The 26,689-nt window shown below is 45.5% G+C and overlaps 1 protein-coding gene across 1 annotated transcript; it reads left to right on the plus strand.

The window, feature by feature from the left end:
- Positions 1–61: 61 nt before the first annotated feature.
- Positions 62–26,567, plus strand: HSF4 (heat shock transcription factor 4). Its single transcript, XM_009469233.2, has 13 exons — positions 62–654; positions 4,749–4,857; positions 5,940–6,067; positions 7,466–7,590; positions 9,914–9,989; positions 11,447–11,511; positions 14,366–14,465; positions 15,250–15,374; positions 17,238–17,462; positions 19,497–19,602; positions 21,092–21,157; positions 22,574–22,661; positions 23,930–26,567. Exons 1-13 carry the CDS (start codon positions 532–534, stop codon positions 24,124–24,126), a joined length of 1,533 nt encoding a protein of 510 aa, XP_009467508.2. The 5' UTR covers positions 62–531; the 3' UTR covers positions 24,127–26,567.
- Positions 26,568–26,689: the final 122 nt, after the last annotated feature.

A 26,689-nucleotide genomic window follows, 5' to 3' on the forward strand; every position in this document is an offset into this window, starting at 1 on the left:
AACATGGGATCGGTAGCCAAACCAACTTACCATTTTGACTTTTCAAAACCTTGCGAAAGATGTGCAGCCCTGAGGTCTGGCCAGCCCTTCTTCATCTGTGCTGGCCAAAGTTTAGGACAAGAAAATACCAAAATAACAATTCAGGTGCCTTCACAAACCTGGCATTGCTGTGCCCGGGCATCCCACAGGCTCTGGGCAGGTGGGTTCACTCCAGTGACTTGCTAACCTCCCAGCATAAGGTGCGCAGCACGTGTTCCCTTTGCATGACGCTGCGTATTTATTCACAGCTCTGTGAGATCGGCTGCAGTGCATTTTCATTCTGTGTATTGTTCTCTGGGGCCGGTGATGCCATCGCATTGTGCTGAGTTTTTAAGAGTGCGAGCAGCACTGCTGATGTGAGTCCCTGGGATCCTACTTTCCACTGGCCTGGGATAAAATTCGGTGGTTCATTCTCTGTCGGATGCACGCGCGTGCAGGGAGGCAGGCACGCCGAGAGCAATGGGGTTAGTGTAGCTGGGACGCTGAAAAACTATGCAGGATTCACCCAGCTCTCTGGTGATGGATGGATACTCCAGCAATGTGCCAGCCTTCCTAACCAAACTCTGGACGCTGGTGGAAGATCCTGAAACGAACCATCTCATCTGCTGGAGTACTGTAAGTACAGCGAATATCGGGTGTCACCAAGTGCCTGCAACACCAGGAAAAACCCAGGTGCAAGGCCTAAGACCTGCATCGCACGGCAACTTCCCTTTGCTTTACAAGTGCTGGCCAGCTAACTGGGAGAGTGAAAGGACTGATAGTTTGTTAGGGGGCCTTTTGGATATACTTGGTATTATTTATCTGCAGTAGTGTGGCTTTTCTGTTTCAAAGGGACAACTGGTTTGGTAGTGTTTTAATAACAATATTTACACATTTCACTTGAAGCATCTTAAGGTGTGTCTAATATTGAATCTTTTAAAAATCAAGAGTCTCTAAGAGAAATAGGTTTTTCCCCTTGCTTCAATCTGCGGTTCCCTAAAATTTTCTGGAAAAGGTGCAAAGCCCTTAAAAATTCCACTGCTGTTTGTATTATTTCACATGTGTTTCTTAGCAGCCTTTCAAAAATGCCTTGGGAGAAGGCAGCAGATAAACAGCATTCAGACCTCAGGCTAAAACCTATAGTTTAAACATATCCCAGACTAGCACCCTAAATCACTCACGTTTTGGAAGAGCTTTACTTGATTTTTCAACGAGTCTGTGTGATGATCATGGTGATGTGTGTATGTATTGTCTGTACAGCTTCATAGGGATAGATTGCTTTGCTTTGGCTTCTTATTTGTCGCTGAAGCATTAACATACTAAGTGCAATCAGAGAATTAGAATGATTTATTTGTCCCCCTCCTACAGCATTTTGATACCACATTGTGCTTTTGACCTGACTAAGACTTATGGCAAATAATGTGATTTGTCTTCAGCAGGGAGTTATCAGGTAAGTTGTGTGCATAAACTTGTTCTCCAAAATCAAGAACCTCTAACAAAAGCAGATTTAAAGGGAAAAAAAAGTCTAAAGCAGCCTTTCTGTCATGTGTTTGTGTCCAGTAGGGTTTTCATTCAAAACTTGAGATAGGATTTGAGCTGCATTGTTATCCAAGGCAGTGGTTGCTTTCTGATGTTGGTATTAGGTGGACATACCTCTGAGAACCACCAAGTTTTGGTATTGTGTGTTTTAAATAAGGACTTTCAAACTAGGAAGGATTTTCTAACATGTATAAACAGTCCCCTCTCTGTTACACTTACAACATCGTTATTTTTGTCTGCCCATCACCACCACCATGCTCTGCTTTCCTGCAACCTAAGATAGCCTACAGGTACGTTCTTGGGAGGTTTTGGTAAGGCTTTTAGATGTCTAAGTTTCCCATGTTGCATGTTCCTATGTTTCCCATGTTCTTCCTCTTCTATCCATCAGTGTTGTTGGAGCTGAGAAACAGTGTGCATGCCTGAGATTTCTGGATGTAATCAGAACTCTTAGAAAATAGGACCTATAAGGACCTATGAACTGTTTCTTAACATGAAGGAGAAGAGATGGAGAGGAAACGTGGTAATGGTTTATATATACACTAAAGGCTGTCGTAAGATGGAAAGGAAAAGTCTGCTATCTGTGTCCATGGTAGATTGGACAAGAAGTAATTAAATGAATAGCTTAAATGGAAGATGCAGTTGGGAAGAACTCCTGGGAAATTCCTGGAATAGCTTGCCTGGGCAGGGCACAGGGTGTCTGTCATCATGGGTCAGTCAAAAACAGTTAAGATAAGCATCTGCCAAGACTGACATGCTGCAGAGTGAATTTTGCCTCAGGCAGAGAAGTGTCTCCCAGCTTGTGCTCCCATGATGTAAGATAAGCAAGGCACAGCTGCTGTGTGGGAACAAGCTAGCACATGCATGGTTCACTGGTGAACACACAGTAACTCCAAAGTCTTTTTTGTGTCTGTAGGAACCCTTTTGGGTGTGCCAGCTTCTGAGAACATTGCAGCCCTGAATTCAGAGGAATGACCTCTCAAGAGAGGCCATAACGAGATGTTCAGGTACACGAAACCCTTGCGTTTCTCATTTTACATCAGCCTGCCCAGCCTGGGACACACAGCTGTATCCCAGGGAGAGTGAGTGGGCAGAAGCACAAGGGAAGCAGGACAAACCAGCTCTGTCCCCAGAACAGCCTTTGCAGTGTTGGGAAACCCTGGTCCCTGCTGTCATGTCTGCAAGCTCAGTCTGTGAGGATAACTTCAGTGTTCGGATTATCAGTGAATCTCTTAAGCACTTGACCAGCCTTTGCTTCTGCTGCGTGGGGTAAGGAACGATTAGGAAAGACCCTGGAGATAGTCAAAGGACACTGTCGAGGCAAACAGTCATGTGCAGTGTTTGCAGCAGTCAACAAGGAGCAAAAAGTACAGTTGACCCAGAGTCATACGTTTGTGGGCATGCGGGGTTAATTGTAGAGCTGACAAACGAGCCAGAGCACAGAGGGAATTGGCACTGTTTGGTGATGGAAACGTAGTGGCAATGAGTAGGGCAGCAGGGTTTGCCAGCTGGCTGTTTTCTGGTGGCTGTGGGCAGGGTACAGACATGCACCGGCACCTCTTTAGTTGCTGAATTTTCTCATGGTCCTGATTACACTCCCTGTTTTAGAAACTTCCAGGCAGCCCTGAGAGCACCCATGCAGCTACGAACCCTGTGATGGGTGCGTGGTGGGACCCACACGCTGCGGGTACGCTCCTACTGCATGCAGAGCCTGAGTGCTCACTCCTACGAAACGCTGTCCTCCTCTGTCAGAAACCAGTCCGCTGTGAAATAATGCCCCAAGCTGACACACCACTTGACTGCCAGTAATAACGCTGAACACAGCAGGAGGATGACTGTGACTGTGCTGGTCTCAGACCCCTCCCTGCCAACACTGTGCAGACCCTGGTGTCTTTAGCTAGCTGTCCCTTGAAACTCAGCAGCAGCTGAGTTGGTAAGTCCTAAATATCTGCTGATGTCTTTGCCCTGGCATAGGTCTCTGCATCTTGCCTATCCCTCCATAAAGCACTTAGGCTGCACAGTTGGATGATTCCCCGGGTAGCTCTTTGCAGCTCTTTCTCTGTCCACAAGCAAAGCCCCTGGAAGATACCGTTCTCTGCAAGTTTACAAAAATGCCACGTGTGCTCCAAACTCCATCTCTGAAATCATGATTCTTCATTCCTCCAAATTCCTGGTGCTGCCGCCACATCCAGAGCAGAGATAGGATTTAAGGTGGTCCCCCTATCACCATGTCCTGGAGAGACTGATCTGTTGAGGTCAGAGATTTAGAAAATGTTGTTTCTAAGCGTTGGTTACAGATGAAAATTAATTGCTAATTTTTCTGTCCCTTAAAAAGGTCACATGGATTGCTTTTTGCAAAAAGTTTCAAGGCAGCTTCAGCGCGTTGTGTCTCACAGGCCCTCTCTGTACCAGTTTAACTGTCGGCAGGTAGAAGGCCAGGCAGGGGAAGCACATGGCCTGCAGTGGGTCCGTCTCTGCCATTGATCCCAGGGAGTTTGCCTTGTTTTGCAATCACGAACCCTGGCAATGCAACCTCAGAAACAGATACTTTATCTGGTTAACATGCGTCTTGCTAGCTTGGGCAGTAAAGCATGACACTTAACATTTTGCGGTTGCCCTTGTAGATGTGTACTTTCAAAAATAGTCAAGAAAAGGTGTGTAGAGCTTCTGGATCAGTGTGGTGTCTCCAGGGATGATTTCCTTTCTTGCCTTGCTGTGTTTCTTGTACCATGTCTCCAGGCAGCGCTCCCTCCAGGGCTGCTGTGCTCTGGAGCACAGGGGTCAGTGTTAGACCTATACAAGCAGATCGAGGGGTTATAATGGCAATCCCCCCTTTCCAGGACCTTCTTCAGACACCAGAGTCTTTCTGTGAGGTCCACGCAAGGGTGGACAAGCTACCAGCTATTTGTGTGTAAAAGTCTGTAGTTTCTTTCTCACATCCAAGGCTCTGAACTAAGCAGTGGCAAAGCTTAGTAGAAAAAGATCAAAACTGCAGTCATAGAGGACTGACTACCAGAACTGAAAAGAGCACATCCATCATTGAAGGCTGTTGTCACTCTTCTCAGCTTCAAGGTGATGATTCAGAGAGCACGACTTCCCCCGCTCTAGGACTCAAGGGAATCACCTCCTTCTGGGCACCTCTCGTGGTCAGGGATGCTCCTCTGACTTCACCTTTGTCCATGTCTCCTTTGCAGAATGGCACCAGCTTCCATGTGTTCGACCAAGGACGCTTTGCCAAAGAGGTGCTGCCCAAGTATTTCAAACACAACAACATGGCCAGTTTTGTCCGACAGCTGAACATGTGTAAGTTCAACCTCCAGAGCCTAGGCCATGTGGGTCCTACAGACACGGGGGGAGCGACAGAAAGTGCGGGTGGGACAGGAGGCATGAAAGAGAACTGTGGGTAGAAAAGTTGAGATCTCGCGTGTATGCGTTATTGTAGCATTATTGATTTTGCCAAAGAGGACTTGCCTCTGAGATCCCAGGGGAGTGATTTCCTTAGATTCCAGCCTTAAATTTCTGTTAGATTACGTTGTAAGATGCAAGCTAAGAAATTCCAGCTACCAGGTTTTCGGCTTCTCTTGCATCAATTTGATGACCTATTATTATTTCTTTCCCATTTTATTCTATATGGGGCTTTTTCCAGCAGCCTGCTACTGTGACACCTCCCTCAGAAACTGCTGCTTTTGAGGGTAGCATGCCCAGAGCTCATCCATTTTGCCAGCCGTATCGCTGAACTAATTATGGACAATACCTTACCTTGCTTTTCAGACATTTTCACCTTTTCATGGAGGTTTACGTGTAGTTTTTAGCCACATCGAGACCACGACTGTATTAAATATGGTTCTTTTCTGATAGTTTTTGGAAGTTTTTCAATGACTAATTCACAAAGTTCCTCAGTTTTAACTGCTATTTAACTATACAGTAGCACTATTGTAAATTTTAGGCCAGTCTTCAGATATGGTTTAGAAACCTTTCTAGGACTTCAGAGAAGTACTCGAAGTAGATTTGCAAATGTGCATGTGACCCTTTTTTCCAAAAGTGGCACCTGATGCTGGTCTGTGCCTTTGAAAAACCTTCCCCTGAATCCCTTTGGCTTGCTAATCAAACCAGAGATTTCTTAAGAGCAGGTGTTTCAGCTCCTCGCAGATGGACCCACATGCCCACATGTCCCAGAGCCATGGGGCTCTCCCTTGCACTGGATTTCTTGTAGATATGGCCCAAAAGTGTGCCTAGCCACAGGGAGGGGCACGGCTGTGCCTCGAGCACCAGAGCAGCTCAAAAAGTGGGGGGAGTGAACAGAAATGTCCTCAAAAGTGATGGGGTGGGAGGTGAGGAGGAGGGCCTGGGTCTGTCAGCCCTTCACCCGCGCCCTCTCCACACAGACGGCTTCAGGAAGGTGGTGAACATCGAGCAGGGGGGTCTCGTTAAGCCCGAGCGGGACGACACCGAGTTCCAGCACCTTTGCTTCCTGCAGGGCCACGAGCACCTCCTGGAGCACATCAAGAGGAAGGTGAGGGGGGCCGGGTGGCGGGGACGCACCGGCTGGGCCTCGGCAGGCTCCCCGGCCAGCCCCCCGCGCGGGAGGGAGGGCTGAGGTGCGGCAGCCTCTGGTCCAGAAGGTTCCACACCACCAGTGTGGAGAGGCTGCGTGGTGCTTTTTCAAAACATCCCGCAAAAATATGCCCCAAAACTTAAGTAATGGTCTGTGTGGAGGCATAGCTCCTTTGGTTCGCTTTAAGCCTGCTGCCTCTTTATTTAATTTGTTTTCCCCAGGCCTTCTGCCAGGAGAGAAGTAGTGAATACTTGTTTCCTGTCCCTCAGATGTCTCAAGCAGGGCCTCGTTTCTCCCCGAGCAGGAGCCCTTCTGTGCCTGCTGCCATGGCTCTCTGCCCTGGGGCTTTCTAACCCTCCCACATCCCTTTTTTGGGGGCAGATTGACCAGAACAGCACTCCATGGTCATTGCGAGGGTTTCTACCACAGCTGCAAGTCCTCTCTTGATAACTCCCAAAATGCTTGTTTGCTTTCAGAGCACAGGCCGCCATGCTATAGACCGCTCAGCATAACTCCAAGATCACCCTGTGGTCTGGTTTCTGTCCTCTCCGTATACATATATGGTTGGGGTGGGGGGTCCTCTGTGTGCAGGGCTTGGCTTTCATCAGAGTTTCGTCTGTGGTTTTTTGCTCTGTCACTCAGTATCACGAGACCTTCGTGTAGCACTGCATGGCCAGGTTTGCTTTGCACCACTCTGCTTTTGAATCATTACCCACTTTGCTAGATAAGTACAATATAACTCCTGCTGGGTCTCCCAACAGTCATCTCCTGTTATTATAGAAGTGATAACCTACTCCTGCCTTCTGTTCGCTACCTTTTAACCTGTTATTGATGCCCAGAAAGGGCTGTTCTCTTACTGCATTAGCGTATTGACTTCAGAAAAGGGACTTCAGCAAAAGCCTTCTGGAACTCCAAGTGTAATATATCAATTTAAAGCAGTTCCTCAGGCCCATTGCTGTAAAACATGAGGCTGGATTTGGTCTCTCTGTAGTTAAAGTAGAAAGAATTAATCAAATAGCCTAGTTCAATTCCGCCCTGTTCCTCAAAATACCTTCCACACCCACCCCCAAGCTGATTTGAAATAAGTCCCCCCCTCTAGTGGAGAATGTCCTGCTGCCAACAGATTTTCTGTATGAAAGCATTTTTCCTGCTCTTTGCTCTATTTTATCCCTTTTTGACCCTTGCAGTAATACCCTAAGGATAGTTCAGACTCTTGTGCACGCATTGCCTGTCCCAGTATTTGTGCACATCAGAGCCCAGCTGGTGTAAGTCCTGCACCTGAGCCACAGCAATGACTCTGTCTGTCCATGCCCTTCTTGTGCTGCTAAAATGCACCTTTGATTTTTTCCTCCTCAGGTGTCAGTAGTGAAAAGTGAGGAGACAAAGATGCGCCAGGAGGACCTCAGCAGGTTGCTATACGAGGTACAGATACTGAGAAGTCAGCAGGAGAACATGGAGTGTCAAGTGCAGGACATGAAGCAGTGAGTTGAATCCTACTCAGGCTCCTTCTTACAGGCATTTGTTTCTAGAGAGTTGTTGATCTTGGGGAATGTTTGAAAGGAGGAACCTTACACACCTCCTTCCCAGGGAGCATGTGCTGAGCCAGGGACTAGTGGTTGGGACTAGGTCTTTTGAGACAATAACATGTAGGATTTCTATGCAGACCCCACGATCTACAAAATGAATTAATCCTCAGCCTGTCTGTCTTCTGTGAAATATGGACATATTCTCTTCCTCTATATTTTCCCTTTAAAGATGAGGAAAGCACAGAGGGGGCCATGCAGGAAGTATGTGTATAACCTGGGGACTTAGCTCAGATAATTGTATTTCCTCCAGATACAAATGGTGGTAAAAAGAGATGTAACTCTTTCTCACACCTAGAAGAGTCCTTGGCAGAAATGTGGTGGTGCCCCTTCCAGCTATCAAAAAAGCCAAACCAACTCTATCATCTTCCACCTCCAAAATATATGACTGGCCTAAAGTATATAAGAACACAAGAACTGCTGTAGTGTTTAGTCCATCTCTCTGAAGACTGTGTCTTCTGACATGGCCAAAATTGTTGTATAAGAGCAAAACAAGCATGTGCAATGTTTCTTACATGTGGCTGCCTGACCTCCAGCTGTCTGAGGCACTGGGATTTTCTGAGTCAGACATGGTCACTAGGAATTTAGTAAATGGATACGGTTTTATAAATTATGTACTTGGAAAGGTTTTTATTTTCCTACAGAATTTTAATCCTTACAGAGAACTTAGATTTTTCAAGTGCTTTTTAAACAATAAGACCTAAGAAGTTTTTCTTTTGTAATGAAAGCTGATATTCATACATCACCAGAGGACACTGGCATCCTAGACCTTGAGAGAACATGAGATACTGTGAAACTTCATTGCAGCCCAGCCCCTTAGGTGCAACAGAAAAATGTTTTTATCTTCTCTCAAATTTTAATGACTCCCACACTTAGCACACGCATGAAATAATGAAATCCAGCTACAGAAATTGTTTCTAGGCTTGTCTCTTATTTAATTTTTAAGGAATTCCAGTATCGATGATTTGGCCTTGCTTTTAGTTTATTCTCCCTTTTGATTTGCTTGCTCCCTTCCTCCATCTGGCAAAAGGCAAAATTCCATTCGACTGATTAAAATAATACAATTTTTATAAACTAAGACAGACCAGAAATCCCAGGCTGAAACCTTGTTAAGACATTTACACTGGTGAAGAACCATTAAGACATAACTCCAGTACAAGCTGTCAGAAAGAAAGCTGCTTTGCCGAAAATCCTGTCAGTACCAGTGCAGAAAGTTCACCGCAGAGATTCTTGCTGTACAAGCTGCTGTACTAGGGCAGCTACTGTGCTTTTTTCGAGCCCTGGACCTTATCTTCCCAATTCTAGCATCAATCCACACTAGAAAGGCTAAAACCATCTAAAGGATATGTAGCAAAAGGATTTATAAATTTCACCTGTATGATAGGTTTTGCTGGCCTGTTGGTTTTGGTACATCCATATGCTCTTGAGGTAAATTCACTGGAAAAACCTTTTTCAGCATGGACTTGGCTGGCATCCAGATTTGGAGGCACCACAGCAAATGAACTCTGCATCTCCCCATCCCACTTTCTGGGGCTGAGTGTTCAAGGAAGCCTGTAAATCCCCTGTGTGCTACATTTGCAGACAGAAAATAAATATATCCTATGCAATTGCAAGCTGGACACAGGTCTGTGCTGGATGAAATCAGCGACTCCCATTAATGAAATCATTGCAGTCCTCCTAGCTCAAGGTTCTCAGATGCAGAAGCAGCCCTTTAGCTGCTTCAGTCACTCCCAAACATGCCTTTGTACCACCCACATGTATGAGGTTTCAGCAGGCAGAATACATAGGATCTCTGTCCGTAGGGTCTCTTGGTCTTTGAGGCAGTTGTGGAGGGGTTGGGCTTTCTTGGCTCCTGCAGGAAGAACAGTCTTGGTGATCCAAATCATCCAAAGTCACAAATCTGGCCCTACTGAAATTCTGAGTTTGGCCCAAATATTCCACAAAAACTAAATACATGTCCTCCTGTTACCCTCCCCTATAGATGTTGACTTCTCTTTATTTGATTTTTCCTCCATGCTTTGGTCTGTAGCTCTTTTGAGGTCAAGGGAAAACAAGGAAAGCAATTGTGTGACCGCATTTGGGACACCTGAAAAGAGCCAAGCACTGCAAGAGCCCCAAAGTGAGACAGACTTTGCACAATTGGATCTACTGAGCGTCATGGCAGCACCATGGGCTGTTGGGATGTTTCTGTGCTCACGGAAAGTTTCTGTTTCACTTTCAGGCAAAATGAAGTTCTTTGGCGGGAAGTTGTTTCTCTCCGGCAGAACCACTCACAGCAACAGAAAGTGATCAACAAGGTAGTGGTCATATAAACTCCAAACTCACTTGTACTGCATGGTATATGTCCTCCTCTGATTTTTTTTTCTTGTCCAATAATCTTCTCCACACTCTGATATCGCAGTATATTTATTTTCCCTCTCTTTCAAATAGTGTGATGTTCTTATGTGTCCTATGGAAAGTGGTCATTACAAAGCATAGATTATGCCCTTGAGCAAAAGATTGTAATTTCCCTGTCAGTCCTTGCTGTGATGTTAGAAACCACTTTTCTCTCTAAGTCCTGACTAAGAGAGCACAACTCTCACTAATTGCCCTGTATTGGCTGTGTTCTGGTTGTACCGATGCCTTTGGGCTTCCCAAATCTTTCCTCCTTCCTTCATACAAAAGAGGAGCCTCCCCCTCCTGCCAGCACTGAAGCTGCAGGCAGCAGAATTGGCTAGCCATTCCCCCAGTGGGGGGCAACTGTTACATTCTCTGGTGCTACTGATATAGTTGAGGAATTACTGTACAACCTTTTAGACTGAAGGAACACTGCGGAGCCATCTCCCTTAAAATCTAGCATGACCAGTACTAGAAAAGGCCTCTCCAGTGATTCCCAGATGGTGCTGACGTGACTGAGCATGTCACGTTTCCCAGTCCCCCTGAGCGCCACGTTCTGATCCTCACGTGGCATCACAGAGTCATAGGACTGGACAGAAATGCACGAGGCCATCAAACCTTCCTCCAGCTCTGAGGCTGGACCAGCCACACCACTCATGGTAGAGGTATTTATGCAACTCTATTTTGTTATATTGAGCAATGAGTAAGAGACAGCTGTGATCTATAATAGTAATGCTCTCTGTGTTTGGAGGTCAAAGCAGAGCATTAGGCTCAAGCTGACCTGGGTATATGTTGCTAAGTGATTCCTCTCCGAAGCCATTCTGCATCCTTTTTAGTGTCCTTTTATATCAACACTGAATTTCACAGGGCTGAAAAACTCAACTGAAAGAGCTAAGACCTCCATCCAGGGTCTCCCCTAGGGGGTTACCTCTTTCACTTGCAAAGTCTTTGTCAGACTTTATAGAGCCTCTTATAAAGGTCTCTAAAGACTATTTATGGAGGCCAAGTCTAACTCCAGGCCTAGGAATGTTTGCACGTGTACTTCACAGGCAGATTCCCACGTCTAATAGGCCTAGCTGGAGTTCTGCATGCACAGAAGTGGAGAGAGAAAGCGCTGAGCATGTGCATCTAGCACCTTTCACACAAAGCAGCCACCTGGCTGTTTCTTGAAAGCTAGACAGGTTGTTTGAGTTCTTGGAAAACTTAGTTTGGTTTTAGGCTCTGATGTCTCACGCAATTTGGCTCCCGTATTTCATGGCTGCTCCCAGCTTTAGGATGGTGTTGGGAGGGAGGAATGTGTGAGATAAGAATGGCTGCGAGAACAGGGACTGCTGAATCACTCTGCTGATTAACACTGGATTTTGATCTCTCCTGACAGCTGATTCAGTTTCTGTTTGGCCAGCTCCAATCAAGCCCTAGCAGCACTGGGATAAAGAGGAAGCTGTAAGTACCCTTGTGTGGTGCACACACGCTCACGGGTGCATAATGCTGCCCCCTCACTAAAAGCACAAGCTCAGCTCGCCCAGGCAGGCGGTCACCGGACCAGGGCACCATGGTGATGGGAAATGAATGGACTGAACTGCCGAGTCAGACCTGCTGACATGCCCCATTCAGTGGTCTTTAGAGAAGCACCGTGTCAGCTCGTGACCTTTATTTGGGGAATACAGAGCGAGATGGGAGATGGGAACGCTAACTAGTGGGAGGGTAAAGGGCAGGACCCCACTACTGGTCCTATAGGTTCCAGTTTTGCCACTTGTCGTCCGTGGGAGCAGGGCTGGGCCCAGCCAGCCCACAGACACCTTTAGTCTGACCCGTGGCCACTGAATGGGGTGTGTATCCAACACAGGTTTGGTGGCACGCAACCTGTAGGCCTTACAGAGGGAAGGATGGAGAAAGATTTTAGCAAGGGGTATCTTTAGAGTCATAAATAAGCTTTTCAAGGCAAGTGAATAGAGGAGCTTGAATTAGGGAGCTTAGTGCCCTCCAGGAGAGCAGCCATGCATTTCTTGCTCTGTAGTGCTTGTGGTCTAAAGAGGGGAGAGGGGCTACTAAGGAATTTGCCTTTGTGGCTCAGGCTGAGGGCAGGGACCTGCCTCCAGTTCCCACCTTTATTACCTTGTGGTCTTTGGCAACTCAGAAACTTCTCCATGCTTCAGAGAAAAGAGCAAGATTTCCCAAGAATGGCTCTGCAAGGGAGTTGATTTTCTTTAAGTCAGTGTCCTTGTTCTTGGCTGACTCTTCTTGTGAGGATTGTACAGGAAACACAGGATTGAATGAAGGAGCCCATAATCTGTACAAGCAAGCTGGGTACTCTTACCTTTGCTTTCCCCCTCTACTGAGCCTCTTGGAAGGGATAAACATTGCATGGAGAATGGTAGCAAAGAGGAGGCCTCAAGGGGAGAGTATCAGCTGCTCTGAGTCACTGAGGTTCATGAGTGGGGAAATTTTCCTCCAGTGGAGTGGGGAAGCAGGGAAATGAGATGCCAGATCTGACCTCTAATTTCCATGGTCAGGGCCGTGCCCTCCCTGTAAAAGCTTTGCACCCAAGAAATGTTGTCTTAGACTACTGCTTTTTAAAAAAAGCAAATAATTAGTGAGAAACTGTGCTGAAAGGGGCAAGAGAGCACAGAACTGTCTGCACAGCAACTGTGTTGGCCTCCTTATGAAGAGGGATCACACTGATAAAACCTAGCTGCAGTTTGCACAGTATTGTGCATGTTAATTTGAGGTTCTGCTTCCTTGGAAACACAAAGGTCTGTGTTCAAGGAACCTCGGCTCTTGTGTCTGCATCTGGATTTCTAATGTTTTATCTTTCACGGTTTTGTTTTCCTGCCTGTCTTTTAACTGACTGCAGGAAAGCATAGTGTACAGCCTTGTTTTGACAGGATGGGCACATTTGTAGGTCCCACAGGCATGTCTGACCTGGGAGGCTGTTAGATGGGTTAGATGCCAAAGTTACTTTGATAAGAAATGTTGGATGGGGAGGTTCGTTTGTGGCTCCTGGAGCAGAGCGTTGGACACTTACAAATTTGTAATTGTCACAGGGCTGGCTACGATATCTCAGAGTGTACTTCAGTAGCTTATGCCATAACAGGTAGCTTATGCCATAACAAGGTCCATGTCAGGGTGATTCAAATGTTCCTTTTTTTCTTTTAGTTAACATCATAGACTAGAAAAAGGCTGTTAAACGAGCTGTTAGACAACACTGAGATCTCAAGCACTGCGGTTGCTGTGTCCTGCTGTATAATGCCTTTCACTGTGGGATCTCATCGGAGTCTGAGCAAACCCATGATTTCTCCCAACACATCCAGCTCCAGTGTCTGTAGGATGAAGGGAGCTAGGAATTATCTTCTGTCAAGCCTGTTAGACATTACTGTGGAAAAAACTGTTGTCTTTCCCTGGTGCCCTCAGTCAAATCAGTGTCTTCTAAATGAACAGTGAAGATGCTTTCCGTGACTGCAAGACAGTGGGAGGAGAAGAGGGATTTGCTAGACAGTTTTATAGGATCATCACAGCATTAACAATAGTGGGTGTGTAGCAAAATATACCAGTTCCCAGCTTCTCTGCGACTGTATCACAAAACCAAGGACTACCCCCTAGGAAGTCTTGTGATGGAAAGGCAGTGCCATTTTGAGGCTTCTTCTCATTTTCTCTTGGTTTCAATCATTTACTAAACACAAAGCATTCCTGCTACAGGACCCAGCATGCAGACCCACTTCTTGTTGTCAGTGGCCACCTGTAAAAGCCTGTCAGTCATTTTTTAAAAGCCTGTATGCAATGAGTTTAGGCTCTGCTTTGCTTTATGTCTCCTCCTGTTTTATTACTGAGTGGCACGGGTTCCTTTTATGCAGTGCTATGTATGGAGATGTAGTTTTGCCAAAGAGGCCCTGGGCACGAGGGAGCTGGTAACAAGGCCAGATTCCCAGTATTGCACTAATAATTTCAGCGTAGCTACACCCAGTTAAACACGCTGAAGATCCAGCCCAGAGCTTGAAACCACTAGTAATTAGAAGAAAATATGAATTGAATTTGTTATTTTACTTGCATCTTTCCAATAAGATCTAGAAAGGCCAGATCATCCCTTCTCTGTATGGCTAATGCTCTTTTCTAATGGTGACCTCCTCCAAAACTGTTGTTTCCTTTCCTTGTCCATAACACTGGACAAGAAAGTACCTTACAGCTGAGGAAAAACAGAGTACCCAGGGGAAAACAACACTTGGCTGAGAGACAGTTCTTGTATGAGCAACCAGGAACCAGTCAGTATGTGCTGGGAAAAGAAACCTGTTTCTCTTCACAGACCTCTGATGCTTGACAATGGGATCTCAGCTCCACAAGTGTCCAAGTTCAGCCGGCATTTGTCTACGGACCCCCTCCATGACCCCTATTTCATACAGTCGGTAGGTTTACACCAGCCTCTGAGCTTTGTGGGATTTCTTTGGCCAGGGTGGAAAAATGTTTGAAGCAATAATGCAATTTACAGAGTAAGTAGTTTGGCAAGAGTTTGGCAGTGAAAAAGAGAAGAGGTTTGCAAAGCTGAGTGACATTTATTATTTCTTCGGCTCCCCTGTTCCAAGGAGGGGTGCATGCTTGCATGTGCTTGTGCTGTTGTGTTCATGTGGGAGGCCGTGGGTTGTGGGAGGGAAAGGCAGACCCCGCACACCAAACTCTCCATGGTGTTACTCCAGCCTGGCTTACTTCAAGGGCAGAGAGGAAGAAGTATGTTCTAGAAGTGGGTACTATGATCTTTCTGACCAGAGCCAGATTTTTGCAGTTGCTGAGGGATCCCCACCACCCTAACCCACCAAAGCAGACACCAGACACATGACATTGATGTAATGCAGTTAAAATACTTGAGCTGGCATGAGAGACCCATGCTCCCCTGTTGGGCTGTGTTGGATCTTTCCCTCCAGGTAAGCAGTCTAGGCAAAATGTCAGACATGGTAAAACCTCTCAGTAGCTGACACTACAGTCACAGTGCTTATTGTACATCTGCACCTCTGTGTGGTTGGAGGAAAGGCCAGAGGAAATGATAATGTTGCATAGTAGGTAAAAGCTTTCTTGGTTTCCATACAAGGAGGACTCAAGGGCACAGTGAGTAAACTCTAAGTATCTCAGATAGGGCTTTGGACTTGTTCTGGTCCTCAGAAGAATAAATCTATATGATTTTTGCTTTCCTCTTAGCCATCAACAGAACCTGCCTCTTGCTTAAATAGCCCTGCAATTGCTGGAGGACCCATCATATCTGATGTTACTGAAGCATCACCATCCAACATAATAAATATGCAATCCCCTCCTGAAAATGACAGGTAAAAATGTTTGTGATGAAAAACAGAGAGAGTCAGGTATGGACATGCATAACTTCAAAAGAGTTTTTCCTGGCTATAATGCTACCAAAGTTTCTGTCTGATTTGCAAATCTCTATAGAGATGGTAGGCTGGAATATTTTTTTCTAGTTTGCAATGTGGGTCAGATTTTCAGAATTAGGGAGGGATAATAATAGCATAACTTTCAAAACAAAGTAATGAGTTTCATGCTGAGAACTTCCACTCACCTCTTTGAGAAGTAATCCATCCTTCTTTATATTTTTTTCTCAAGACAGGGGCTGTCTCAGACTTTATCAAATAATGAGATACTAACCCTTGTTGGGCTTGTTGAGAGAGAGAGAGAAAAAGGAAGTTTTCTTTTGGCTTTGACAAAGAAGAAAGAGAATCAAACTGTACGTCTTTCTGCTAATGAGAACAGAAAGGTTGCATCACAACAACTTCCGATGTTTGACAACTTTTCTGTGAAAAGGTCCCAGTAACTTAAGAACTGAATGCAGAGGTACTTTAATGCTTATCTCTTCCTGCCACAGACATGCAGTGTATTTAGGGCTAGCAACAGAATAGCTACAACTATGTCAGTGGAAAGTAAGTAGACAGATGAATCATGGAAACAGTTTCTCAGGCATAGAGGCAAGGCAGTTATACTCTAGAAGTTGCCTGTAAATCTGCCTAATAATTGAAACAATAGCCATAAAATTAGCTAGAAGCATGTAAAGAGATAAAGCTTAAAAAAAAACCCAAACAACTGGAGACCATTTCTAAAGCAGAAAAAAATTAATATAACCTTCAAGTTAGGTTGCTTATTTCTACTAATTACTGAGTGCCATCTGGTGGCCTCTGATCTATGCTGTGTCTGCATGACTTGAGAATCTGAGCCAGCCATGGCCCTAATGAGTTCAGGAGTGTGGTACTTCCTAAATCAACATGAGCTTCTGGTGGGAGTTTGGGATTCACAAGATGAGAAGGTGATCTGAAAGGAATGCCGGGGAAGGCTTTGTAGTGTCACATACCATCCCCTATGTGTGACACGCTCATGTGTTGTCTTGCAGCAAAGCTAGTTTGTAAGTGTTGCAAGATGATATTTTTTCAGTATGGCTTCCCTGTGCCTGTTGATCTACATGCCTTTGTCACATTGGCTCCAGTTGTGCATTTTCCCGGAGAGCTGTAAGGTCTCCTATAAGTAGTACGAGTAGATTTTTACATACAAAATGCTACTGTTCAAAACTTCAGTGTCAAATGTCCGTCTAGGAATAATGCGGAGCGCCTCTCCCACTGGAAAAAGGCAAACCCCTGCTTCCAAACAAGTAAAGTATCTGACTGGGACTGTCAGATCTTGATAGGTTTTGTTCCAAATCCTGCAGGGCCACAAGATCCTGACCTGTGTCATTGGGATCTCTAGAGTGCTTGCTGGTCCAGTCCTAACTCCAGCATGGGAAGGTCTTGCTGATCCCATTCCTGTCTTTAGGGCGGAGACTTTTCTTTTTCAGGGGAACCTCTCTAGTCTAGTGACCCTTTAACCTGTCTCAAGCCTAACACACTCATGTGAGGAATGATAAACACATGGAAGTGTATTTTCCATATTTGCAAAACAGTCAAATGGGGCAAATTCATTATAGACGTGCCTGATGAAGTGAGTGAAGATATTCCAGCTGAGCATGTTTCTGAAGCTTGCTAAAAAGAAAACAAGGTTGCTGGTTTCTTTTGCCCATCTAGGGGAATGGAAAGACTCTGTGGGACAGTTTGATGGGAAATGGAGGCAAGCCCTTGTACTATTGCCCTTCCCAGTAGCACAAGGCCTTTGTGGAACAGATGCGTGTGTGGTGCTAACTCTTGTCTCTGATACAGAGAGAAGTGCCTCATGCTGATCAAGGAAGAGCCAGTCAGCCCTGGAGTGAAAGCCACCGCTGAGCCTGATGTCCCGCTGCCAGGCTGCAGGGCTTGCTCTGAGCCCCCTGTGCTCCCAGTTGCTATGGTTCAGTCTGTTTTGGAAGGCAAAGGGAGCTGTGGTGCAGCCCCACCAGGGACCTCTCAACCAGCCGAGAGAAGAGGCAGAAGGGCATTGCTGGACAGGTGAGGGGAGCAAGGGAGACCTATGGCCCTCTCTTCCCATTAGCGTGGGGGAAAGGGAGGCTGACTTTAAGTCGCCTAATGCAGTCTGGTGAGCTCCATCCTGTACCTGTGGCACCTGCTTAGAGGACCCTTGAAGCCCAGGGAACAGTTCACAGGGGTAGAGGGTCTGTGGATGACATGCTTTAAGGACCTAACAGAGGAAAAGCTGTCAGAGCATGTACATCAGAGTCATAGGAACGGGAAGAGGCTTTCTGCAGTGAGAGGGATTTGCCCAAGGTCTGAGTGAAAGCTGGAGCCCAGACCAGCATCCATGTCTGCAGAATTGCAGGCCACCGGACCTCACTCCACCTCCAGTAGCTTGTGTGCCTTCTGTCATTTGTTTTGTTGAGTCTTCAGTTACATAAAATCATTAGGAAATATTTGTCACTAGTGTTTCTGTGCAGCGAATAAGGCGTCACTTGTGTGCCAATAGGCAGACAGTGCTGGAAGATGACAGTCAATCATCACCATAACCTCTGCACTAAGTAGGGCATATATCTGATAAGGCATCAAGCATTTATCAGGCCCACGCTTGGGCTTGAGAAGGAAATAATTTGCCCCCTTTCTTTTCCTCTCCTGCGCTGTGAAGTCAAATACACTTTTCTCTTTAGTCTGTTCTCCCTTTACATCTCCTCCTGTCATCTTTCCAAGGTGACTTTCCTGAGTCAGTGCTCGATCTGTCTTCAGGGAGCAGCCAGTAACTTTGGCACCGTCACATGGGCTGCGTGCTTTTTGGGAGGTACCGGGGAGCTGACGCTGCAAGAGATCTCAGCTTCCCCATCTCTGACTAAGAGTGAAAACCCACGAAACTTAGCTGCATTGCTGTGCTTGTCTCCTTGAACTGGAGGGGCTCACTAAAATGCTAGGCAGTCCAAAGGAAGGCTTGATAAAAGGGTATAAAATCAGGCCTTAAAATCATGAAATAGCACGTGAGGTCACTCACAGGGATGGAGAGTTGGGAGTTTGTGTTCACTGAGTGCAGCAGTATGATACAAAGGGATGGAGGTTTCATTATTTTGAAGCCAGGGCACGCAATTATCCCACGTGTGACAGTCACCCAGAGAATGATGTCCTCTTGCAAGGGAGATTAGGACAGTGTCCTTAGGCTCAGCCGCGGGGCGATATAAGTGAGCAACCTTTGGAGCTGTGGGACTGAAATCCCACCAGCACCAATGTCATGGGTGAGTGTACAGCAGACTTCACCAGCAGGAGGAAAGTGTGCTTGCAGCTTGGTGGATGAAGTAGAAGTTAACTGCAGAATTCACTCTTCATGGCAACTGCAGCAATGTGGGGACGCCTGGGGGAAAAAAAACCACACTCAATGGAGTTACCAGAAAGGCTTCTATTTTCCTTTGAGCCATCAGAGAGAACCAAATTCCTCCCTCTGAACCCCACTGGCTACTTAAAAACATGTTATTAGAATAAAAAACATCCTCTTTTAAAGACTCTGGATTTGAAGAGAAATTTTTATAGCTTTTTTGGGGGGTTTAAACCCAGCAGGGCCTCACATTTGCTCCTTTAACTGAATTTCTTCGGTAAATGCAATCTGCAGGCTGAGTACCTGCAGGTAAAAGACACTCCTTTAAAAGCCATTAGTTAATAGTAATTCAGCCATCTTGGACCCCAGAGGATGGGAATGCAGCCTGTTCTGGATCCCAAGTGCCTCTCTACAAGGATTTCCTCTAAGGAAAGCTTTAATTTTCCCAGTCTTGAGGAGATGTGCACAGACCGTCCATCCCCAAACCACATGCATCACCAAGGAGAGGAGTAGTCTCACTTGTTTTACCATCAGCCCAGTCCCCTCTGTGCTCTGCTGCGTTGTACTTCTGGGATTAATCCAAGTGAAATGACATAAACCCAGGCTGGCAGAGGGCTCTTGGTTTTCAAAATGAGATTTAAGCGTAAACCTCATGTCGGAAGGCTGCTCAGTCCTGCTTTCTATATGTATCTATGCAAGTCTCATTTGTGGTAATCTTTCCCCTTGTCTTTTCTCAGAACAGATATTTCAGACCCGTTGGAGGGCACTGACTGGAGCTTGGAAGGGCTGCAGCTGCTGCTGAGGAGCCAGCAGTACGGCCTGGAGCCCGCCAGCCTCTTGGATGTGAGTGTCAGGCCCTCCACTGGGGCGGCTGCGGGGAACAGTTGCAAAGTTCGCAGCAGTGCCTTTGGGCTGTAAATCACATAGACCATGCTGCTTATTCTTCTGTGGCACTTTATCTGTCACATGCTGCCAACAGAGTCACAGCTGTGTTTTGACCTGCTTATAGGAACTGGCAGGATTTCAGACTTTAAATGATGCTTTTTTACATTTCTTCTGAAAATATACATCTTTGAACTTCTAGGAGCACAAAACACCATGCATTTGGTAAAGACACCATCATGTGACCTAAGGCATGTACATAAAATAGGTTTAATATGACTCTCTAGGTAGTTTTGTAATTGCTTTGGGTGGGTTAGTTTATTTTTTGCATATTCTGCATCTTAGATACTCCTAGACTGTGTTTAGCTCTGCTACCTTCCCCTTTTCCTCACGTTCTGGGAAGTGTAGCCGATGTCAAATTCTCTCTCTGCTGAGACCTTTGTCTGCCTGCAGTTCCCAGGTCACTTTTCTCTAGAAATGGAGAATAGCTTTTTTCATAAGTATATATACAGAAATATGAAGGTTTGTTTCTTTCTTTCACTGTCTTTCTTCCTGTACATATAGTTAGTGTATGAAAGGTTTTTGCCAATAATCAAATAACTCTGTACGTAGCAAAAGAATCTATATGTCAAAGATGTACTCCCTTGAGGAGATGCTTCAGGTACAGGCATGTGGTAAACTTGCATGGATAAACAGGAATGAAAAATCATTAAAAAGAAAAATCATTAAAAAAAAAATCAGTCTTCTTAAAGACAGTTCCCCAGTGTCTGTGATTGATTCCGACTTTACAGAAAGCTTTTCTAATGGCCTGCTCTGTCACTGGCTCTGTTGGTTTCTGTTTCTTCTTTCTCATTAGGAGGTGTTTTCCTGTTACTGACACACTTTTCTCTCTCTGTGCAACTGAACGTCACAAGAGCGAGAATGAATCATAAAACTGTACCCCAGACCAACAGCTCCTTTTCCCAGATTGCTCAGGCTTCTCAAGAAACCATTGCCATTGAGGCATTGATGCAGCAGTAATCTGCCCTCTGCTGCCGTGTTTTGGAACGCTTTTAAAAAACCATATGAATCTGGAAGTGTCCTGGGATCCAAGAGTAGCACAAAAAAGGCTTGGACTTGCACGTGCGGTGACACAAGCAGCTGCCCTGGTTTATGACATGGCTGTGGCACTGGGTGTCTGCGCTGCCCCTCCCCTGGCAGGCAGCAAGGCTTGAGGATCAGCACAAGCGCCCACAGCTCAGCCCTTGCTGTTCTGGCTCTGCTACAAACGATCACACATCAGCCTTTGCCTGCAGCTTTGGTTAGTGTGTCAGAGCAGCTGAGGCACAGGCAGGCGTTGCTTTCTGGCACCTCTGCCAGCAGGGCTACAGCCTCCAGCAGACAGCGGAGGATACGAGTATCTCGAACCGTTACATCTCTCAGAGCCCTAATTGTATTTTTCTCCCAACAGGTCTTTAATCCTAATTTATCTCTGAGTGAGTGGAATTTGACTGAAATGGAAGCCAGTCTGTCCCCGGTAAGAGACATGTATTTCTGAGATATGATAATGATAATGATAATAATGTAATTATGAAACAGAGCTTGTGCATAACTGAGGAATGCCTAGTTATTTTATAGCCAGAGGGGAGACTGTAGTAAAGCACAGCCAGTAAGCATCTCCTGGGGGTAGGCTGAGTGTTATCTTATACTCTTGATCTGTCTTTCCTGCTCAGCCAGAGCTTGTTTAGAGATGTGTTGGGGTCCTGGAGTCTTTAATTGAAACTGGCTGCTCTGAACTTTCTCTTAGTGTGAATGTCACGTCCTAAAAATACCATAGATTCATAAAGAGTCTTTGTGCCAAAGCCCTTTATAAAATATGCCTTTATAAAGTGCAGCCATCCCTCTACATTTCAGGAGCAGTAAAACCACATGCAATTAGAATAAAGGTTCATGCATACCCATACAGAAGAAACAAGGGGAAATTCAGTTTGGCAGTATTTGTTTGGAATTGACATTGACACAGACATTTCTAAAGTGCATATGGTGATTTAATAAACAGCGAAGGAAATGTGTGTTTCATGACTGCGTTTTTTTCCTGCTTGATAGAGGGTGAATTTTAAGAGCCCTCACTACCAGCCAAGTACAATAAAGACTTGGATGGTTTTGCCGTCTCTATAGTGTAACCTATTCTAATGAAGTGCGAAAGGTCTCTAAGCCTTCTTCATGATATCACTATCTTTTTAAGGTTTTGATTTAATAATTTTGAATTTACTAGGTAATTCCATTTCCTGAGTGTTAGGAAGGAGAGTCTCGAAGAGATATATAATATTAGCAAGCCTTGGAAGCAAGAGTCTCTCTTAAAAAGGATTGCATGAGTAAAAAGAGTCCAAGAGGGAGGCTGCAATGTCCAGTATTTCAGTCCTAGAGTCCACTGAATTTCCCAGCATCTGGTGCAGCCTACCCTTAGGCTTGCTTGTCCTACAGAAAGTCACAGGCACAGAGAAGCCTGGAAGTAATACCTGCAGCAACCCCGCACCTACAAGCGCTGTGCAAGCAAAAGCTAGTTTCACTCAAAGACAGTCATAGGCAAATGGAAAGATAATTCCTTTCGTATTTTCCTCTGTATGGCGGCTGGGCAGGGACAGCCACAGTGACGCCAGCCCGGCCTCCTCATGTGACATGAGCTTGACACCATATTAGCCAGTGCTAATAGGGGATTGCATCTCCCTTAGCCCTCTCCTTCAGGCATATCTGCCCTTGAGCACACGCTTTTGGCTATTTTAACATAGTGCGGGTGAGGCTGGGAGGAGAGGCAGGGCAGGGAGGATAGCTTGCATTACTGGTGGATGTTGTGCAGCATTGATGAAGCACTGATTTTCAGAAACGGCCTAGTTCTAACAAGCTCCCCTGTCTTTGTATAATTGTACATTGTAGTTTATATTTTTGCATCAAGATGCAGCGACTCACAGTGGATCTGGAGAAGAATGCAACTGAGCTGTCCTCAAAAGTGTTCAACCCACCGTTTAACAACGCCTGCCCAGGTAGGAGCGCTAGCAGCTCTTGCAGACTTGGGAACAGGGATGTAATTAAAGTGTTAAACATGCCAGCAGCTAGATGCAACATCCAGCACTGACCATTTGCCACTTTGAGGGAACGAAACACGTTTGTTATTTTACTTTCATGATTGTTAGCCAGCAATGTTTCCACAACAACTGCTAAGCTAGTTCCTGAGCAGTGGGAAAAGTATTGGGGATAAACTTAGGTTTAAATGCAATTGAACTACCCTGCTTGGGTCCACATCATATCTATCAATGCCTCCACTGTTTTCTCTGCCTGTTCATCACCACCTAAGAGCACTGTGGTGATCTAAGTGGGTAGGGGTGGTAAGAGCCGTACAAGTCCTGCATTTCCTCTGGCTTCTGCTGCAGAGGAGGTGACCTGGTAGCTGCTAGCAGCCAGAGGCAAAGGTTATGTCTCAGTTTTTCCAGACCTCGAGGGAACTGCCCAGCTGATCTTCTCCCCCGCACTGACTCTGCTGAAATGTGTCATTGACCTTAGATATGAATCTAGAAGTGTTTTCCTGGTCTTGGAATAGTGATATATTATTATTTTCATGTGTATTCACCTGGGATAGACCTGAAAGAGAAGCTTTTGTGAGCCTTAGTTTGGTGCTGTAGCCACCTGATCCCACTGTAGAGTTTTAATGTATTTTGTGTAGTTCAAGGACTTCCAGTCTTCACCTTAGGCTCAGCATCTTGCATGAGCATCAAAGGCGTTAAAGCCCAGCTACGCTAGAGAGAATTCTTCAGCAGGTTGGGGCTGAACAGCACAAGAGGAGCAGCACCTGGTCGCAAAGTCTTACTGGTCCATGCAGCGGCGTGATGTTGGAATAATGGGGCAATTGACGGATGTCTCCTGCAAAGATGAGGAAAAGCAGAGAGTTCTTGAGTGAAGAAGAGAAGCTGCTCTTATCATTTCTCAGTGTCTCCAACCATTTGGTCATCCCTCATTCGCTTCTTGTTACCAGACTTGCCTCATGAGAAGTGAAAGAGGGATGACCAAATGGTTGGTAACTCTCAGCCTTCAGGCAGAACCCAGCTTGGCAACCTGGAGAGACTCCCATCGATTTTAATGGGCTTTTGAGTAAGTCCAGGTTTGACTCAAGTGTTTCCAAGCATTTTTTTGCCTGGAGTGAGGCCCCTCACCTCCTGTTGCAGTGGGGATTTGCCACTTTTCAGTTCTACATACATGAAGTCTGGTCACTTGCCTTCCAGAAACTGAGTTTTCTGTTGTCTGTTTGCATTCCTAGGGAAAGATGTCATTCTTGAAAGTGCCCAGCAGTTCCTCATTGATCGTCAGTCAATCTTTGGAAACGACCTCATCAGCTTGCCTGAAAGTTCATCGCTTTATGTTCCACCCGAAAATATGGCTTCCTACCTGTCCTCTGTGGGTGTCCCAGGGGATACCCCATTAAACCTGAGCTCTTCAACTGACAACAACCAGTGATTTAGCTTCCAAGAAACATCTCCCTCCCACCCATCCAAGCATCCACAGGTTTGAATGTAAAGAAACAAAAGTGACTCAGAAACCCACAAGAGATTTTCTTTTTGTGCCCTTTCTTTCTGAGTAGACGGAAATGGTCAGTAGCTGTTGCATTACCCTCCCTGCACCTGGATTTCAGTGTTTGCCCAGGATAACAATTTTAAAACAAAATGCTGCTTCTGGTGCTTGCTCCCATGGGGAGTGAGAATTTGGCAGGAACTCTTTTTCTTGAAAATGCTCTTAGAAATTTCAAATCTTCTAAAAAAATTTAAGTGAAGAGTAGCTTGAGAAAAGTACATCAGGGTCTTCACAAAATAAAGTGATCCTGACTAGTGTCTGCGATGGCAAACTGTTGGATTTTATTGGGGCAGCACAGATTAGCTAAGATGCATGACCCTTCTGGATGCTGTTTTTCAAATAGGAAAATGGTTCTATATGCCAGCCCAATGCTCTAAACATATTCTATTATCCATTTTCTGGTTTTGATGGGATGTACTCGTGCCTCTCCCTTGTCCTCCTAGAGTGAGTAGGAAAATGAAGATCCCTCGGAGTGTGCAGATCATTGTCTGAGTGACCACTCCCAGAATATGTCTCTGGCTCCTAGGGGAGCTACAGACCATCACAGACCCCAAAACATCCCATGCTGAATTGAGGGGGCTTGTTGTTTGTTTTGGGTTTTTTTCCCAATTTATTTTCTCTAACATAAAGGCAGGGCACCTCATACTTGAAAAAAAAAAAAAAAAGGGATAGACTCTTCTGCACACACAATTTTTCATATGCAAAGAGGACTGAGAGAGCGCACTGCAGATTTTGGTGCTGGCTAAGTATTCTATGTCCAGTCCAATGACTTTCTTCTTTGGCCCTGACCTGTTCTATTTCCCCTGAAGATGTGCCTGTTGGTTTATTGATGTATACAATCTGATGAACCGGTTTAATTGATTGGATCCCCTTTTTAGAAGGACTCTGAGCTGCTCAGTGTAGGAGAGGGGCGGAAGGATTAGTCCACCATGTCCCACTAACTTTTCTTCTGTCCTTTGTGCATCTGAGACCAGCCTCCAAAGGTTGAATTAATCTTCCTCTTCCATGTGGTTTCTGACAACTGAGTTTCTCAACAAAGCAGAGCTTTGTTTTTTATGCTGTAGTTCCAATGAGAATGTATGATTTATCTCAGTATCCCCTGAGTTGCTTTTCCTTAGGAAAGCTACCCAAATGCAGTAAGACAGACCCAGGAAATTCAACTAACTCAGGCCTCCTAAGGGCTTAGACAGGGAGCCGTGCCAGTATCATTTGAAGAAACGCTCTGCCCGCTTTCCTTGCCGTGATGATTCTTGGTTTTAAACCGTATTTCTGAGCACCTTGAATGGTCACGCAGCATCCACCCCAAAATGCAGTCAATCAATCAGACGAATGCAGGCTCAAATTCTCCTTCATAAGATGAGCATGTTTTGAATGGACCTTCCTGTCACAGCCTTTTCCTCCATCCATTTATCAGTATGTGAACAGATGTGTTCGTTCAGAGACATTCACTTTTGAGCACATTTTTCCCCCGCTAACTACTGTGTGCTGGGAGCTCTGTCACCACCTTGGTGGTGCAGTCTTCGCAGGAGCGAGGTTGTAAGAGCTTCTGAATTGATTCCAGCCACTGTTTTCGTGTTCAGGACTAAGGGAAAATTCTGGCAGCCCCCATTGGCCTGGTATTTAGATGATGTGCTTGAGTGTATCATGGACAAGGTTTTCCTTTTTCACAGATTTGTGCTTAGAAAATTCACCTAGATCAGCCCGTTTGCCACTCTGTTTTGTCATTTCCAGCGACGGAAAGTCGTTGAGTTGCACTCTGTTTACTTCTTTTCTCATGGGTAATTGAAAACTGTCTGGTGTCTCCTGTCACCCGACAGCGTATGTTATCCCTGCTCAAGATTTACATCCTTCTCTGAACCTTCACACACTAGGTTGCCTTAATGTTACCACTGAACGTATTGATCCAATAAGTTATTTAAGCATGTGCTTAACTTCAAGCTCCTGAGTAGTTTTCCCGTATTTTCACATGGTTGAGGTTAGACATGCGCTTCAGTGTCTTACTGGATTGTCTAGTTGGGGTTGAAGAATGAACCATCATAGGAGAGCTGTTTGCAAGTAGACAAAGGTGCAGCTCAGCCAACAAGGGTGCCTGGCGCCATCCCAGGCTGCAGCATTTTCTGTAGAGCGGAGCGGTAGGCTGCACTCGCTGCGAGCAGCTGCTTGGGATGGCTCTTGGGTATTTCTTTAGGCTTTTTGCTCTACTATAAACATGAGATTGGAGCTTGATGGCGAGAGAGGAACCTCCGGGAACAGTATTTGAGAGCCACTCCTGTGAAGAAGCAAGCAAGCTGGTGTTCCTTGGCTTTTTACATTGTTAATTTTACTTGAAGGTGATGTGCTGAGACTGCGTTTTTGCACTATGCTGTACATTTGTAAAGTTTTACAGAAAACTAATTAAATATATTTCCTTTTTCTCATTTAGTCCTGCTCTGGCATTTCTCTCACTACT

The sequence above is a fragment of the Nipponia nippon genome, unplaced genomic scaffold, assembly GCF_047370975.1.
Source record: "Nipponia nippon isolate SJK-2023a ecotype South Korea unplaced genomic scaffold, ASM4737097v1 scaffold_7, whole genome shotgun sequence".
NCBI lineage: Eukaryota > Metazoa > Chordata > Aves > Pelecaniformes > Threskiornithidae > Nipponia > Nipponia nippon.